Below are 16,843 nucleotides of genomic sequence, written 5' to 3'. Positions count from 1 at the left end.
TTATGTTTTTGTACGGGTATCTAATATAAACGCGTGCGTCTTGTATCTGAAGCAGTGGCAGGCACTGTTAGTATTCGGAGAAGGTCGTTTTAAAATATTATTTCTATTTATATTCAACCGTCTAACCGTATAGTATAATAATCGTACAAATATTTTATTTACAAATTATTTTAATTTATTTTATTATAAATTTATGTTTGTTTAATTGTATCAATGAAATCGCAAGTTTCTTATTTGCTTTTATATTATTTTTTTTATTTTATTTTTATTTTATTGATTTCATTTATTTATGTAAGCAAACGATCGTCCATCCACTTTTCATATCTGCGGCGGCGGCCAACGTTAATTCGTACGAAATACACAAAACAGACTGAATTCGAATATTTTGTCTCGACGGTATTTTGCGCGATTTCAAAAAAATTCAATTCAATTCGCCAAGTTCGTAGAGATCTTCTAAGGTTCGAAGAGTGTGGTCCAGAGATTTTTAAATTCATTTCGAAAGATTTTTGAAGATTTCTCGAGAGAGCGGTAAAGAAGCATTTACAGAGAAATGTGAAAAATAATTATTAAATGATTTCCAAAACATTTTTTCCAAAATTTTTAAAAAAATTTTTTATTTAAAATTCTCTTTTTATTAATGTTCTCATTGATTTCTGTGCTGGTGTTTTTAAATAAAGCAAAAAAAAAAATTGTTTCTTATACAATTTGTTTTTTAATATAACATAGAGGGCCTTTGAACTTTTCTAATTTTATATCAGCTTATATAGCATAATTTAATAAAAAAATTAGGAAATATGCGATAGTAAATAAAAATTATTCAGTTTTTTTTTCTCAATTAAATTAATATTTGTTTACTAAATAGTGCTATATTTATTTTAATCATTTCAATTGATTTATTATTCTTTGTTGAATAAACTATGACCTTATTATATTTTATATATATTTTTATTGTTTTTTATTATAAGAAAATCATTTAAACTTTAAACATATTAAAAATCTTAAAACCTTTTTAAAATTAAAAACTTTTACAGTTTCCCTCGTTTTTTCTTTTTTCCCAATAACTACAAAATATATAATATGTACTCCATAAATGTATATTTTTATTTAATATTTAAACAACTGAAAAATTTCTAGAAATGTAAAAATATTAAAGAGTCATTCTTACACAAAATAAAAGCTGCAGAAAAAATAAACTCAAACTTTTGAATGAATTTAGTTAAAGTATCTGATACAGTGGAACTATTTATGCGATGTTCATACTACCTCTTAAATTTAAGCTAGGTTATACCGCAAAAAATATTATAAATTTCGTAAGAAATTCGATCAAATTAAAGATTAATTACATTAGTTAAAAATTTACATACTTGAATGAACTTTAATTTATTAGTGATTTTTATTTCTTTTTTTAGTTTTATTTAATTTCAATTTTTATTTTATTATTTATTATTTTATTTTATATTTACGGTACGATTCTAAAGATCAAGATATACGCTAAATTTAAGTTAATGAAATGAATGAAACATTATGATATTCAATAAGTGAGAGATAAAAGATAAGAAGAGGTGTAGATGTTTCAAACTTGCTGATATATAATAATATCTACTAATTTAATCTATTTATCTAATGATATCTGCAACTTTCAGACTCCAGTTTGTAAAAGCTGGTAGTTAATAGTCTCATATTTGAATATGATGCTCAATAGTCTAATTTTTTTAAAGGTGACAGTCATTAGTCCAATTTTTCACAGGTGGTAGTTAATATTCCAATTTTTGGAATATTAGATGGATAGATAGTGCTCAATGGAAGCATACTCATTTATGAGACCATTTATCAGGTTTATTTCGAGTCAGAAACTTGTCAGCATTTTTCTTGTTTATATAAATGAGATACTTAAATGGTTTGAGTTCTTTGACTTTGGATCGTTACTGATACATTACTTATTGATTAATTTACAATAGTGACCATAACTGCTAATAACTGTTTGGCATAAAAATAATCTATTAAAAGGTACATATTATTAATCAAGTTTCTAGATCTTTTCTGGATCGATATCGTCGAATCTTTTATAGAATCCAGTAGAAATTTATTGTGTAACTGAAGATATTAGTATTCAAAGTATAAGTTCTGTTTAAAATGAGTTTCGACTAATTTTGTATTAGTGTTGTGTTATTATTATTATAGATATCAAATAAATTTTGGAGATATTATAAATTGACGATTTTAGTTTTTAATAAAGAGAAACCAATAATTTCCAAAAGAAATTATATATTTTACGCCGATAGCCAATAAGTATTATTGGTAAATTTATTATATGTTCTATTACATTAGCCTTTTTTAGGTATGCTAAGTCCCTGTATTGCGTATATAATTTTTCTCTTTTCTTGATTTTTGAAACAGAAGTCCAACCATTTGTTTTAAATTGTAATTTCTTCTTAAGTATTGAAGAAGAATATTAAAGTTTTTCCCTTTTCTTAATTTTTTTTAACAGAAGTCGAATGATTTGTTTTTAATAGTAAATTTTCTTAAGCTTGAATACTAGACTTCATCCAATTATGAGGAGTATATTAAAATTGTTTGTTTGACATTCAATGTGGTGAATTAGACATTCGAAGCAACTACAAAAGTTTTTAAAGAGCATGACAAGATCATTAGCCTTAAAATATACATTTTTCGTTGAATGAATGTTTTTCCCTTCAAACATTTTTTTAAGGTCTGCGAAGAGACAGTAGTCAGTCGCTGGGGGCCAGAACTGACGAATACGGTGGATATATTCATGTCTATTTGAAATAGAAATCTTGCCAGTAAATAGTAAATAAGACATTTTTGATCGAAATTCCCATGTGAAAATTATTAAAGCTTTGCAAAAGATTATGTATAGTGTCAGAAATCCATGTGCGCATATTAAGGATCCATCAAACTCAATATAAGCTTTTTGTGCGTAAAATTCTTAAACATAATTATATATATATATATATACAAAAATAATTGCAGATTTCAAAGCTTTGTTATACAACTGAATCAGTGAATATTAATAACAATGTGGTCATTCAATTTTTTTTGGATAAACACTCTTAACATAAACCTAAAAGAATTTAATCAAAAATGTGTGTTAAATTTTTTTACAAAATTGGCTTTAGAAGCAGACGTATGTCAAAATATTGATCAATAAGAATAAAGAATATCTTCTAGTTTTCTTTTCCGTATTTTAATTAATTTTAAATTTTTTCATCGCATTTTTTTTTATTAATATTGCTTTGGCTTTTTGCCAATTTCAGTTTGGTCCTCTACTTAATTATATATGCCATAAAGCAATCAACACAATTCTTTTTTAAAAGATACTTCAATCTTTGTTAAGATTGTCTGTCAGAAGCGTCATTTTGCGAACAGCATTTGCGGCTTTCAAAGGTAACAAAGAAAATTGATTTTCACACAGTTAAAGTGTTTTTATCTTAATTTAAAAATCGAATAAATATTACAAAAAAAAAATTAATTAAAATATTTGTATTTACAAAAATTATTAACATAACATAAAGTCAGTAAGATAGAGTTTAAGTAAAGTCATTACATTCATGTACATATTCTGTCAATGAATTATTTAATTTTAATGTAAATATTAATTTATTGAGTAAATTTTGAAATCAATATGTTTTAAATTATTTAATATTTTCGTAATTAACATAAAACTAATCAATATTTGTGTAAATGCGTATGCGGAAATAAAATATTCATTCACAGTAACTTTTCTTTAGTTTAAATCACTCATACGCAGTGTTGTCCGCTTTATGTCTGTTGTGATTAATATTTAATTTTTTTAAGTTTATTCTAAATTTTTAACTCCATTTTCTAATATTATTTAATCAAATTTCAAACAATTTGATTTTTGTTTAGTCTTCGAAATGAATTATGATAAAAATTATTTCACTAAAAAAGAGTTTTTGAATAGTAGTGAATAACAACAACAAAATTTGATATAAAGAAGGGTTCTAATATTACCAAATATTCATCATTAGTAGGCTTTGAAAGTATTCGTTGGTTTTGTAAGTCCATATATAATTGTTGGACTACAAATTCCAGGTTTCTGAATCAAAGTTCAGACTAGTGGTCGCACAACTATGTATGAGTTTTTTTATTTTATTTTTTATTTAACATATTTAATGATACTAGAGACAAACTGCTAGTTACTTCTCGTACAACTAGTTATAGTGTTATAGTCTATATATAATTGTTGGACAGGCTTAAAATTTTGAAACAAAGTTTAGACTACTAGTCACACAACAATATATGATTTTTTTTATTCTATTTATTGTTAAACATATTTAATGATACTAGAGACGAACTACTAGTTACTAGTTACAACTAGTTATAGTGTTAACAAACGTTGTTGTGTACATACTTTTATAATGTTTGTGATATAAAAAATTTTAAATAAAAATGGTTTGCATACTCTATCCCTAACGCTTCACTTTCCTAGCGACGTCGTAGCATCAAGGGCTTTATCATTCGAAGCACAAAGTTTGAGATATGATTAGAAATTATTAGTTTGATTTTTCTAACGAAATTTAAGGACACTTAATGTTTGTTCAAAATCCATTCTAAGTGTTTGTGTTTAAATTAGCTTTGTGAACGATAGATGTGTTATTTCATGCAAACTTTCAATGAAATAACTACGACACTGAACGTAATGTGTGCTAATTCTTTTATTATAAACAAATAAAATATATTTATAGATATATGCTATTGCTATAGCCTCTAACAATTTTGATTTCTTAATGGACCATTAGATTTGTACATTTACTTGTCATGCATATTGAGTGAAGTCGTTATTCGCTCTTATTTTATCAGCTCAATAAATTCTAATTATAATTTTTTTTTGTAATATTCGTAAACTGTTTTTTTTTTATATCCGCAGTGAATAGTATGTAAAACAGTGATAAATTATATCATAGCTCCGATAAAATGTTAATTCATATGTTAAATGAATGCCGACTTCTACACCGATTTAATGATTAGTTTGCATCAGCCACAAAGGGTAATTAAATGCAAAATCAACAAATGGCTAGTTTTATCTCATAATTATACAATAAACAATTGTAATTAAATATTTGCGGTTATGAGCGAGTATTGCATGTAAGAACGAGTACATGCTAGATTCTTTATGCCAACTCAATGACGTAAAATCCTGTCATTTTTCTCTGTGCATGTAATAAATGAGATGTTTGATAAGATAATATCGGCAACAGACAAAGACTTTTGTATATCATAATTGATAATTGTAATTTTTAATGTGAAAATATATGGTATATTTACTAATTGGGGTACAAATTAATTAATTTAAATAATATTACAAGATATTTTAAAGTAAGTTGGTATTAAGTTTTAATAAAATGAACTCATTCTCACTTGTTTTTCACCGTTTTGGAACATTTTATTTATTACATGTTATTCTATTAATATAAGTTACATATTACTTCTAGATATTCACATTACCTGTAGTCTTCTAAATACAGATTTATTTCTAGAACGCTTAGCGAAATAGCGTAGTGTGTATGAAGTTGTTTTAGTTGTTGTTGTTGCTAATTGCGTTGAACTACATTTCGTTGCCAATAACCAACATTTTGTTAACAACATTTTAACATTTCACAAAAAAAAAAATATTTATTTTCATAACACTTTTCAAGCAACTCGGAATCAAGCGTTAATCACAGCAAGAAGTCTGAAGTTCTACTAAATTCTTAGAATTATTTGAATTTTTTTTTTTGAATTTGCTTGAACCCTTCTTTGTTAACTTATATATTATTTATATATCTTGAAAATCAATAATTTAGTCCTTGAGTTGATTGCTTGTTACGAGTAACGAAAACTGCACTGGCGAATAATTCACACTTTGTCGAAAGGAAAACTTATTATAAATTATATTTGTTATGAAGGCATTTTCTTGTTAGCGAGTAATTTTCACTTTCATTTTTGAAAAACTAAATATGGGCGTAGCAAAAATTTACACTTTTGTCTGGCAATTTTTTTACTAATGTTTTTTATGTCCTTTAATTTGACATTGCACGACATAGTTTAGAGAAGGAAAATCCGCGTTTATGTTGCGTGCTTATAGCGCAGTTTATTAATAAAATTCCACAAAATTGACTCGCCTAACCTTTGGGAACAATGTTGCTTTGATGTCGTTATTTAATACCGACAACCAACGTTTCTACAGCCCACACCCATTGCCCTACAAATTCAAATAAACTAAAAAATGCTTGCAACAGTAGCTGAAGCTTTTCGATTTAATACTTTGGGTTGTTAGGGTAAACAAAGCAATGTTGGAAGTTATCATCAACTCAGTTATGACCCCCATAAAAATTTCCAATATTTTTGTTGTTAGTTTATATGCTAGTTTTTCCAAGAGTTTTCCGCGAAAGCTTTTAAGTAAACTTTAATATATTTTAAGTTTATTATATTTTTTTTTATCCTAGAAGCATAAATAGTAAAAGCTTAAAATTTGAATATTTTTTGACTTAAGTAACGTCTCGAAAATTCAAAATTTTGAATTCAGAAAATAATAATAGAAAATAAAGAAAAATATTCGACTAATACTATATATATCTAGTACATATTACTATATAAATTTCTAGTATATAATACTATATATATATCTAGTATATAATACTATATATATATCTAGTATATAATACTATACATATATCTAGTATATAATACTGTATATATATCTAGTATATAATACTATACATATATCTAGTATATAATACTATATATATATCTAGTATATACTTCATTTAATATATAGATATATGCCAGTGATTGTCTATCTTATAGAAAATAAGCCAGTTTAGGCTATAAGACTCGCTGTGATATCACAGATAAGTTTTAAGATACGCTAGATGACTTTAAAAATTAGCAACATTACAATTTCTTAGGAGTCACGATATGCCCAGAGGTTTTGGTGAAGTTGGTTAATCTTTTTCAACTTTTCCCACTATGCTTAAATCTTAAGATTACAAACTGAAGGACTTTAATATTAAAAATTTTTTAATTCACACATAGTGGATGTCGATAAAGATTTAAGGAAGTGAGAGTTTATGTATAAATCAATGTATAAATCAGATGTCGACAAATCGATCCTCAATCAATCAATTATCGTTGAAATACTTTTGTTTATACCGTAAACAGACTATTTTGACAGAAATTGATTTAAGTATTTGGTCGGTATTAGAATTAGTATATACTATATTAAAATATGTACATTTTATATATGCTAAACTTTTAATAAAATTTAATGAAATAAAAAGATAAAAACAGTATAAGACGTGTTATAGAAGTATTACCTTACAGCTTAAGATATATAAAGATTTTCAATAAAATTACTATTCAAGTCATTATTTTGTAGATAGCATGCTATCTACAAAAACAAGTCCATAAAAACAAGCTTTCTTAGACCTACATGAGGATCATCGTCCTTGACGTCCATAGAGCAACGATAATGTTTAATTGAAGTTTTTCTTCTCTTTCATACGATTAGTAGTGATAATAGTAGTCAATAAATAAAATGTCTATTTGGATGAGGTATCTATTTACTTGAACATGCTATTTATAGAACGCATATAGAGAAACTATCAACGGTGTGCTCCATCAAATTTTTAATATAATATAAATTTAATCTGACTTAATATTTGACTAACATAAAAAATCCCTTTTGTAGAGTCACTACAGGGTGACTGAACAGATTCTATATCAATTTGTAGATTTTAACACATATCATCCTAATACTATAGATTTTATTTGTGTTCTAACTTACTTGTATGACTGCTGCATTTTCTTCAGCTTTAACGCCATCAACTTCTAGGCGACTACGTACTGCAGCAGCGGCTTTTGCTTCCTGATAATCGATATCGCCCGCCTGCAGACGTTTCGATTGCGCCATATTACTTGTCGCTTGCTCTGAACTGAAGCCATCTGTTATTACTTTTGTTTTAGATTCGGTTTTTGTACGTTTCTCTTCAAATTTTACAGTATCGATAGTTTTATTGGAACCACTTAAACCATTTGCGCTGAGCTGATTTTTTGAAACATTAACTAAATCCAAGCAGCTGCCAAGATGATGATGATCATCATCTTCTGGTAATGTTACCAGTGGTTCTGCATCACAGTCCACAATATTTTCAAGGGATCTGTTAATTCTGTAATATTTAAAAAATATTTTTAGTTTTCTGGCATTTTTAATTTTTGGCTTTATACTAACTTCTGTTTTATTTGATTTATAGTCTCAGCGCTGTTCAAGGCTTGATGCGTTGTATTTCGCCCTAAGGCCAAATCGCTTATTTCTGACATGGAGTTTTTAATATCGTTAAGATCGCGTTTCAGTGCTGCCGTCTTCATTTCGGAGGATGTGGATGATGAAGAGGTGGAGGACGATGATGAGGAAGTTATGTGATGTAGACGCTGTGATTTTTTTTCAACACGTGTTGTTGTACTACTGCTGTTGACTACCTGTTGAAGATAAAAATAAAATAAATAAATAAATAATGTTAAGAATTTGTAGCAGTTTTTGGTCAAGTTTATTTTATAAATTTTATTAAACACTTAAATTAAAAATATTTCACTGTTATTTTTTATCTTGACGATTTACAAATGTAAATAAAGAAAAAAAAAAGTTTTTTTTAAAATTTTTCTAAAAATAATTATTAAATTTATTCACTATCACGACAATGGAAAATACCTTAAATATTTTTAAAATGAATTTTGATGCACTTTATTATAATTTATAAATTTTGTTTAATTTTTAAAACTTTAAATAGACAAAATGTTATGGAAAATTCTGTAGAAAAAGTATATTGTATTTGAAAATCAAATAATTATTAGATAACAATTCCACTACGGACTGACGACTTGACTTCCACAAAAGCTAAAATTATTTTAATTTTGCTAAAATTTGGTTTGTTCATATAAATTGCTTATCACAAATAAAGAAAAATAATAATAAAAAACTATAAAATTATAAAAATTTTACTTATCTGAGAGTAAGATTACCATTTGTCAGATAATTACACAAATACCAGGACTGGAACATATATAGAAAAGCACATAAATAACAACAAATGTGAGGAAGTGTGAAGTGCGCGCGCAATATTTAAATTTTCATTCATACAAATTGGCAAAATCAATCAACTGTGAATAAGAAATTACGAAGAAAAAGTGAAGAAGCTTAGATCTTTTTAATCGCTGACAGTTTATTTAGCTTTCGAATGGGGATTTCTGCTACTATACATATATGTATGTATATATATTATGGATATTTTTAGCAAATGAATATGAAAGTAAATATGTAAAGACTTGTGAAGTTTGTATATTTAGAATCTTGAAATAAGAAAGCCTTTGTGATAAATTATGATTGTCTTAATAATAATATAATAGACTTAAAAATAGTTTGCATTTAACTAATATGATGAAATTAGATTATCTTATTTGATTATTACAACTCTAAAAGCTGCCTTCAGTAAAAGAGTATATCTCTGAAACACGTGATTTTATTTTATAAATAGTTGGGTGTAATAACATCGTAAACTATGTCAACAAAGGGCTTGTCTACTTGTATTTTTTTTATTCGATTACATCAATTTACTTAACTTGGTTTTTATTACAAATAAACAATAATAAAATTGGAAGATAAACTATTTTATCAACTACACTTTTGTGTGGAAGAAAATGTTCCGGCTAGAACGGAAGGTGGTCCGCTTCTTCGATGGAAGGACCAGGGGTGTAACGATTAGGGGGCACTCTAATATATATTCCGTCAGGGAGATGTGCTAGGCTTCAAACTATACTTCAATAAAATCATTTGTATAACGTATTATTAGAACTCAGCAGTGCTCTTATTACAGTGGAGCATCCAAGTGGTCACAGACATTACTGAGTAAAAGTGCTATAGACACTAACTCGCGTTTTGTCAAGCAAAAATAACATATATATTTAAGAACTTAAACCTGTATACCATATGTATTTTATGAATTTAAAAGAATTTTTTATCTGCTAACACGTTAACACGTTGTACCTACTTTAAATTCTAGTTATTCCTTAACGTTGTGCCTTAATTGTTATATGTATTTCTACTATGAATTTTAGAATAGAAAAAGTTTATTGTTTACTTTGTCTATGGTACTGGTAGCTAATGGATATATATATATATATATTTATATATATATATCATAACCAATAGCTATCAGTAGCTAATGGTAGCTAATGGATATGTATATATATATATCATAACCAATAACTATCAGTACTATAGAGACATAACCGGCTTTTAAATACTGTCTTTCTTCTTCTTCTGTCATCCTCATCACCTAGTGGAGTATAGGGCCTTAAAACTACCCTTACCCCTCTCCAAAATGCATCAAAGCAATTTATTTATATAAATTTATATTTTTCAAATTACTGAAATTATCTGACAACGATCCCCCAAAATAAATTTCGAACTATGGGCTGGGAATAATTATCATAACTAGTAAGAATTAGTTAATATTAATAAAATATTATTTTCTCTCAAGCCAAACTTTATTTTTGTTCTACAGAATATAGGATCTATAGTTAATTGAGAAAATAAAAAGGTGTTAAAAATTATAAAAAAATTTAATCTACTAATATTTATTAATTTTGTATTGAAAAAAAAACTCAAAATAAATAAAATTTCCAGTTTGAGTAATTTTTTAATATTTTTAGTAAAAAATCATGCACAAACTGTAAATAAATGCAATAATAAATCATTTGACGTCATTTTAATAATTTAATACAAATGAATTATTCAATTTTTTTTAATTAAAAAAAAAAAAAAGAATTGATAAAAAATTGAACTATCGAACGATATGTTAAGTTAATGAAAAGTTTTGTAATATAACCGTAGGTTGGTTATTATGTCATTATAAATAGTTATAGTCATTGTTATTGTTATTTCTGTTGTTGTTGCTGTTGCTCTTGTTGTTCTTTTACTTAAATTTAGCATTGAAATAATTTGTTTTATTTACGACGTACTTAATTCTTGTATTTTCATAGATCTATTTTTTATTTACAATGCAAAAGCATGAAAATAAATCATTTATGGGTACAAAATGAGCTTAAGTGATTTTCACATTTTTTTTTTGTATAAATATTTATAAAAATATTTCTATATCATATATATGTATAATAAATATATACTTACAATTAAATGCCAAATTTAATATTTTTGCGTTTTGCAATTTAAAATTCTATACATAAATTCAAAAACAAATGTGTATATTTAATTGATTAATTAGATACATTGAAAAACTAAGAAAAAAAATTTACTTTATAAAATTATAGTGAAATAGCATAATTTCAAAATTTTCTATTTTATAAGAAATTTATAATTTTCTTGAGAAATATTTTGAATCTTTTTTTTTATATATATCTATATGCAAGCCAAAGCCTTTTCTTTATAAATTGAATGCTTAAATTTGTCATTTATGTGTACGCAAGGGGTTAGTGTAAGAGAGGTGATACAAAATGTAGTGATAATGAGTCTTCTACACAAGGAAACCATTAGTAAAAATTTTATTTTTGTTTTGCTAAATTTCTTAGAATAATCTTAATAAATAATTACGTTTGAAGAGCTCAAGATTATTATCCCGTAATTGAGGAATTTATTTTTAAAATATATATAAAATTCTCACAAAATATTTAAGTATGATATATTTAGTATAGGTTTTATAATTAAATTTATAAATTTATAAATGAGATCCTAAAAAATGGGAAAAAGGATGAAAATAGAAGAAGAAGAAAAATATGCATGAAAATAGGAAAATATTAAATTGCGATAAGCTGAAAACTCTTCTGGTTCTTTAGATACAATATTGTAATTAGCTTCCGCTGTCTTCTAAGGTGACCACAAATTAAATAATTATTTATTCTAAACTATTTGTCTCTCTCACGGAAGAGAGATGTATTTATGCAACTTATATATCATAATATCGAGTATGAGTATAAGAAATATTAAGAAAAAGTTCTTAAAAAGTTGGTAATACTAGTGTTTTAAGTAACATACATATTCATTTTCAATGCTTAATAATTACTGTAATAAGAATAAAATAAATATTTTGAACAGTGCTTCTTTAATAGTGTTTTCAGAAATTTGGGGACACCATTTAAATTGCTGTTGCCACTCAGTAAAAAATACTTGGCTAGCCGCTGACAAAAAGATAGTACTTATTTTATATTGATAAAGGGACAGCTCTGATCTGAAACAAGGACAGCTTTGAACACCGTTTCTTTAGCGATCCATACATATTATATCAGAGAGCATGTGTCATATATATGGTGTTGAACTTCTGCTTAGTGTAAATGACAACAAGGCTTTTATAACTAGGTGCCCGATATTCGAGAGAATATTAACAGCACTGTGCTATGTTAGGGTCTAAAAATAATTGCCCTAAGTTTTAGCTGTCGCTATGAGTAATTGACTAGTACATGATCTTTTTATATCTAAACTAAATTAAGGCTTCATCTATTAATATTGCCTTAAAAAGTGATACTCTTCGTAAATTATAGCACAGTATATGCTATGCAAATTTTGAATGGGACCCGGAAAATAATCCACACTTTACGTGTAGAAAAAAAAGGCATTAAAGTTGACAAATCTTTGAATGACCTTAAATTAATAGCTGGAGATATGAATAATTGAAGATTCTATGTAACTCCATAAGTCCAAACAATTTAAGGTTTATAAGTGAAGTGACTATAGTCAGACTTTTAAACATAGGTAGGCCTACTTTTTATTATAAAAACTTCTTAGTTGCGTATTTATGCTTATAATTATTTTTATTATGAAATCTTTAGATTGTAAATTATTTTTGGCAAAAGGTTAATAGTATAAAAGCTTGAGTTTTGAAATATATTAAAAGAAATATTTTTTATTATATATATTTATATATACACATATATATATATGTATTATTTAATTCGAGGCTTCATCGTAATAATTTCTATTTTCTTTATATATATACAATATATATATACTATGTCAAAATTTCAATATATTATAAATTATTTTTAGACTATAAAGCTAATGTACATATTTGATTTGTTTGAAGCTAAATTATATATTTTTGTAATTTCTATTAAATTTTTGGTTATTTAAAATTTATTTTTGTGTAGTGATTCATTCGTTATCATCTTGACAAATAAATTTCCTTTAAGGCAATAAGCACTTTGTTTTGTATTTAGTGTAGGAGCGCACAATCGTTCTTAATTAAAAAACAAATTAAAGTTTTGACATTTTTATGACATGTTAATATATTTAAACTATATATATAAAATATAAAATTAGTAGTATTTAGTTTTGAAATGCACATATTGGTACAGAAGTTGTGATTCACTTTATTCAGAATAAAAAAGTTTTTAAATACGTTTTAGGTGAAATTTAATTACATTTTGCATGCATTTTTAAAATTATTATTATATATTAGATACATTAGTTATACTATATGTTTATATACTCGTATATATTTTAAAATTAATATATTTACACGAGAAAGAGAAACTTGTATAATAAGGGCACTTCAAAGTATTTGAGATTGGTGAAATTGAATCAACTCGGTAGCATCCTTTACTAGATTGTATTTCATCACTCACAAGATTGGTGTGAAGAAATTTCCAACAAATTATTTCATTTCAATCTACAAACAATTGAAATTATTTAAGAGTCTAGAAATTTCAAGTCACTGAATTGAAGGTTGGGTTTAAGAGCAAGTCTGTGACTGACTTTATGAGGCCACCCATGGATACATTGTTTTACTCTAATGATAAATAATTTAAAGAAAATACACAAACAAAAAAACATACCAATGATGTTCTCAAACATTTTAAATCAGAAGATACATTAACATTGGTCGTCAACGCATAGTTTAGATGTAGATGGATAGTATTCCTTAGGATTAAGCCGCTTACATAGACGCAAATACGTATTATTTTCAAAATTTTATCTGCTAACAAGAATTTACATGTTTTAGTATGAGAGAATCTTGTCCAAGTCTAGCCTGCCAACTGAAAACTGTTTTTATATAGCTTTTGTGAAAGAGAACGACCTGTTGTAGTTATGGCTCTTCACTTCAAATATATTTCCTTGAAGTCCAGATTTTGGTTGTAAAAATTAGAAAAAAAGGCAATCAATTTCTTTTTTACGCTCTCAGTTGATGTGTGTGAGAGAAAAGTCTATTGTACAAGATAAAACTTGCGCTCCCAGTTGATATGTGTGAGAGAAAGTTCTATTATGCAAGGCAAAACTTGCACTCCCAGTTGTTATATGAATTCTTTTAACAATTTTTCACGACTGTTTTGAATATCTCAGTTATCTGCATAATCAATTAGTGTATAATAGTATATATTATACCTATATATTTTTATGCCGCATATTAAATGCATTATCTATAACATTATGCATTATCTATAGCTTTCAACATAATAATTTTTATTTGTGTTTTAATAAAACTAAAGTGTTTGAGAAATTTGCAGTATGGTATTAGTGTTTATAAATTTTTTGAATTAATTAATATAGTTATTATTTAATTTGCATATATGTACATATAAATGTATATAACAACAATAAACAGCAATATTAAGTTTTTATAAAGTGTAATAAAATTTATTGTTAGATTTAATAATGCTTAAATTACTTACGAATAGTTAAAAAGAATATAAAAATACTGCATACATAATACTATATATAATATATAAAATAAGGAACTTTTTCGAACAGTAGTAAACTACAACAACAAACAATTCATTTTATATTATTTTAATTAATTGAGTTTTTGGCTGACCCTACAGCTGTTTTGAATATTGCCAAATACCCATTATTAGTGGGCTTTGAAATAATTTTTGTATTTAATTATTCTGAAATATTTTTTTTAAACTGCAAGTAGCAGGAATCGAACTCGTGTCCTGCCAAATTTGAAGTTCAGAGTCAGCGCACCCTAACCAATATATAAAAGTGTATATATAGCGAATTGCTTTGTAATTAAATCAGTTTATTGTCTTAAACTGTTTTTTAACGTACGTTTTGTTGAAAGAAACTAAATTCTTCTGATAAACTATTATTCTCAATAGATATGTTTTTATCGAGCAGTAGGAAAATTGCAACAAATAATTTTTTTATTATTTATTAATTCAATTTTTAATTATAATTTATATTGTATTAACTGTTAACTTATATTACTTGAACATTACTAAAATCGTGCACATTTTTAATATATTTGTTTTTATTAACTTGAAGTAATTTCAATACTAACCTTTCAACAGCTTTGCCAATAGAACGGCTAACTCTTTATTTACAACTATAACTCAATAAGTATATATATATAATGGAATTATAATTCTTTCTCTTTTATTTAAATTAGCTTACAAACTTCAAAATATGTACTTTCGTAAGCTTATCACGTTCAATGAAGACTTTTTTTTAAAAATGTTTATAATTTTCTTCTTAGTATTTCTAAGTATTTGTGCTCGCAGAAAATTTTATTTATAATTTTTTAAAAAATATATACATTAAAAATAACTTTTCTGTAATACTTTGAATTCTGTGTGAAGCACTAGAGTAGTCTTTGATTGTAACAGTTTTGTCGCCTTTGAAAGATAGATACTTAAATACAAGTATCTTACGTTTTTCAATTATTTAAGTGTGACTTTTTTATATTCTCTTGCAAGTCTTTCGCTTTTACAATATCTGTATAACGTCAATGGCACACTTTAAGCAAATTGTTATCTCTAAATTCGTGTATCTTTTTTTCACTATGAGACTTTTGGCTATTCAAAATTTGGCAGTTTTTAACAATTCCTCAGACAATAAATAAATAATTTTCTTTGTGTAAAATTGTCGAAAATTTTTTTGCAGTTTGATATATATTTTGGGGTCTTTTTTATCTCCTCAGTACACTGTTATCATATCGGTGTATTTATCTAAAATTTTTAATTACTGTCTCGTTTCAAGACTTCTTTTTATTATACAATTAATTTAATTTTTTTTTATTTTTATTTTTAATTTTTTTTGTATTTATGAATTTACTGCTTCTTTCCGTTTAAGGTTTTACGTTGTTTTTTCGTCGAATTTTTAAGATTTTCGCTTAGTATTTTGTTAAATAAGAATTTTATTTGCGTTTCGTTTTATTTGCAAATAGAAATTAAATAGTAAAAAATTACAGTTCGTTCGTTAATTCGTTTAAAAATTTAATAAATTAATATAATAATTCCAATAGAATGAAATTTTTCGTTTAAATTATATAAAATAAATAATTAAAAATCTACGTTGCGCGCTGCTTTTAAACACTTCGAAAAAAAATACTTTTGCTTTTAAAAAATTTTTAAGTATTTTTGTCGATTTTTTTTTTTCTAAAATAATTTTGCGTTTAAAATTTTTTTGCTGCGCTGCGCGTTTGTCTTCCGGCAACGTTTGCACGCTCGTTCGTTTTCGTTTAGAATAAAATTCTCTAGCGGCACAGAATATCTTAACAGCTCTGAAAGCTTTTTTCTTGCTATGACAAAAAAGCGATGAGAATTAAACGCGCGAATGAAATGACTAGCGTTCGCCAAACGTTCTGTTCTGTGGCCCATTGAGCGCCGATAGCATGGCACGCTCCTTGCTGCGCGTTACACTTACGCTGCCTACCAGGTCTCAAGTGAGCTCAGCGTTTTCGTAGAAATTCTGGTTTACAAATTAATGCCTTTATAGCTGCCAAAGCATCTCAAAGATACTTTTTATTGAGTACTCGCGTATCTGCCGGATTTGTGTGCAAGATTTATTCTAGTATCTAGTATCTATAATTAGCAA

The 16,843-nt window shown here is 26.1% G+C and overlaps 1 protein-coding gene across 3 annotated transcripts in view; it reads right to left on the bottom strand.

Annotated features, from left to right (window-relative positions):
* LOC119669729 (NAD(+) hydrolase sarm1-like) overlaps window positions 1–16,843 on the bottom strand; it is a 37,430-nt gene that overhangs the window by 10,375 nt on the left and 10,212 nt on the right. For 2 of the 3 annotated variants that reach the window (XM_038079736.1, XM_038079737.1), the window contains exons 2-3: window positions 8,252–8,499; window positions 7,808–8,189 (exon numbers count right to left, since the gene is read on the bottom strand). In XM_038079736.1, coding sequence (XP_037935664.1) covers window positions 7,808–8,189; window positions 8,252–8,499 — 630 coding nt within the window. Of the gene's footprint in view, window positions 1–7,807; window positions 8,190–8,251; window positions 8,500–15,308; window positions 16,056–16,843 lie in introns of those variants that run through there. The other variant, XM_038079739.1, reaches the window with a different exon arrangement.

The sequence above is a fragment of the Teleopsis dalmanni genome, chromosome 1 (genome assembly GCF_002237135.1).
Source record: "Teleopsis dalmanni isolate 2A chromosome 1, ASM223713v2, whole genome shotgun sequence".
Taxonomy (NCBI): Eukaryota; Metazoa; Arthropoda; class Insecta; order Diptera; family Diopsidae; genus Teleopsis; species Teleopsis dalmanni.
Note: the sequence above shows the minus strand (reverse complement) of the source record. Positions and strands in the feature narration are given on the sequence as shown.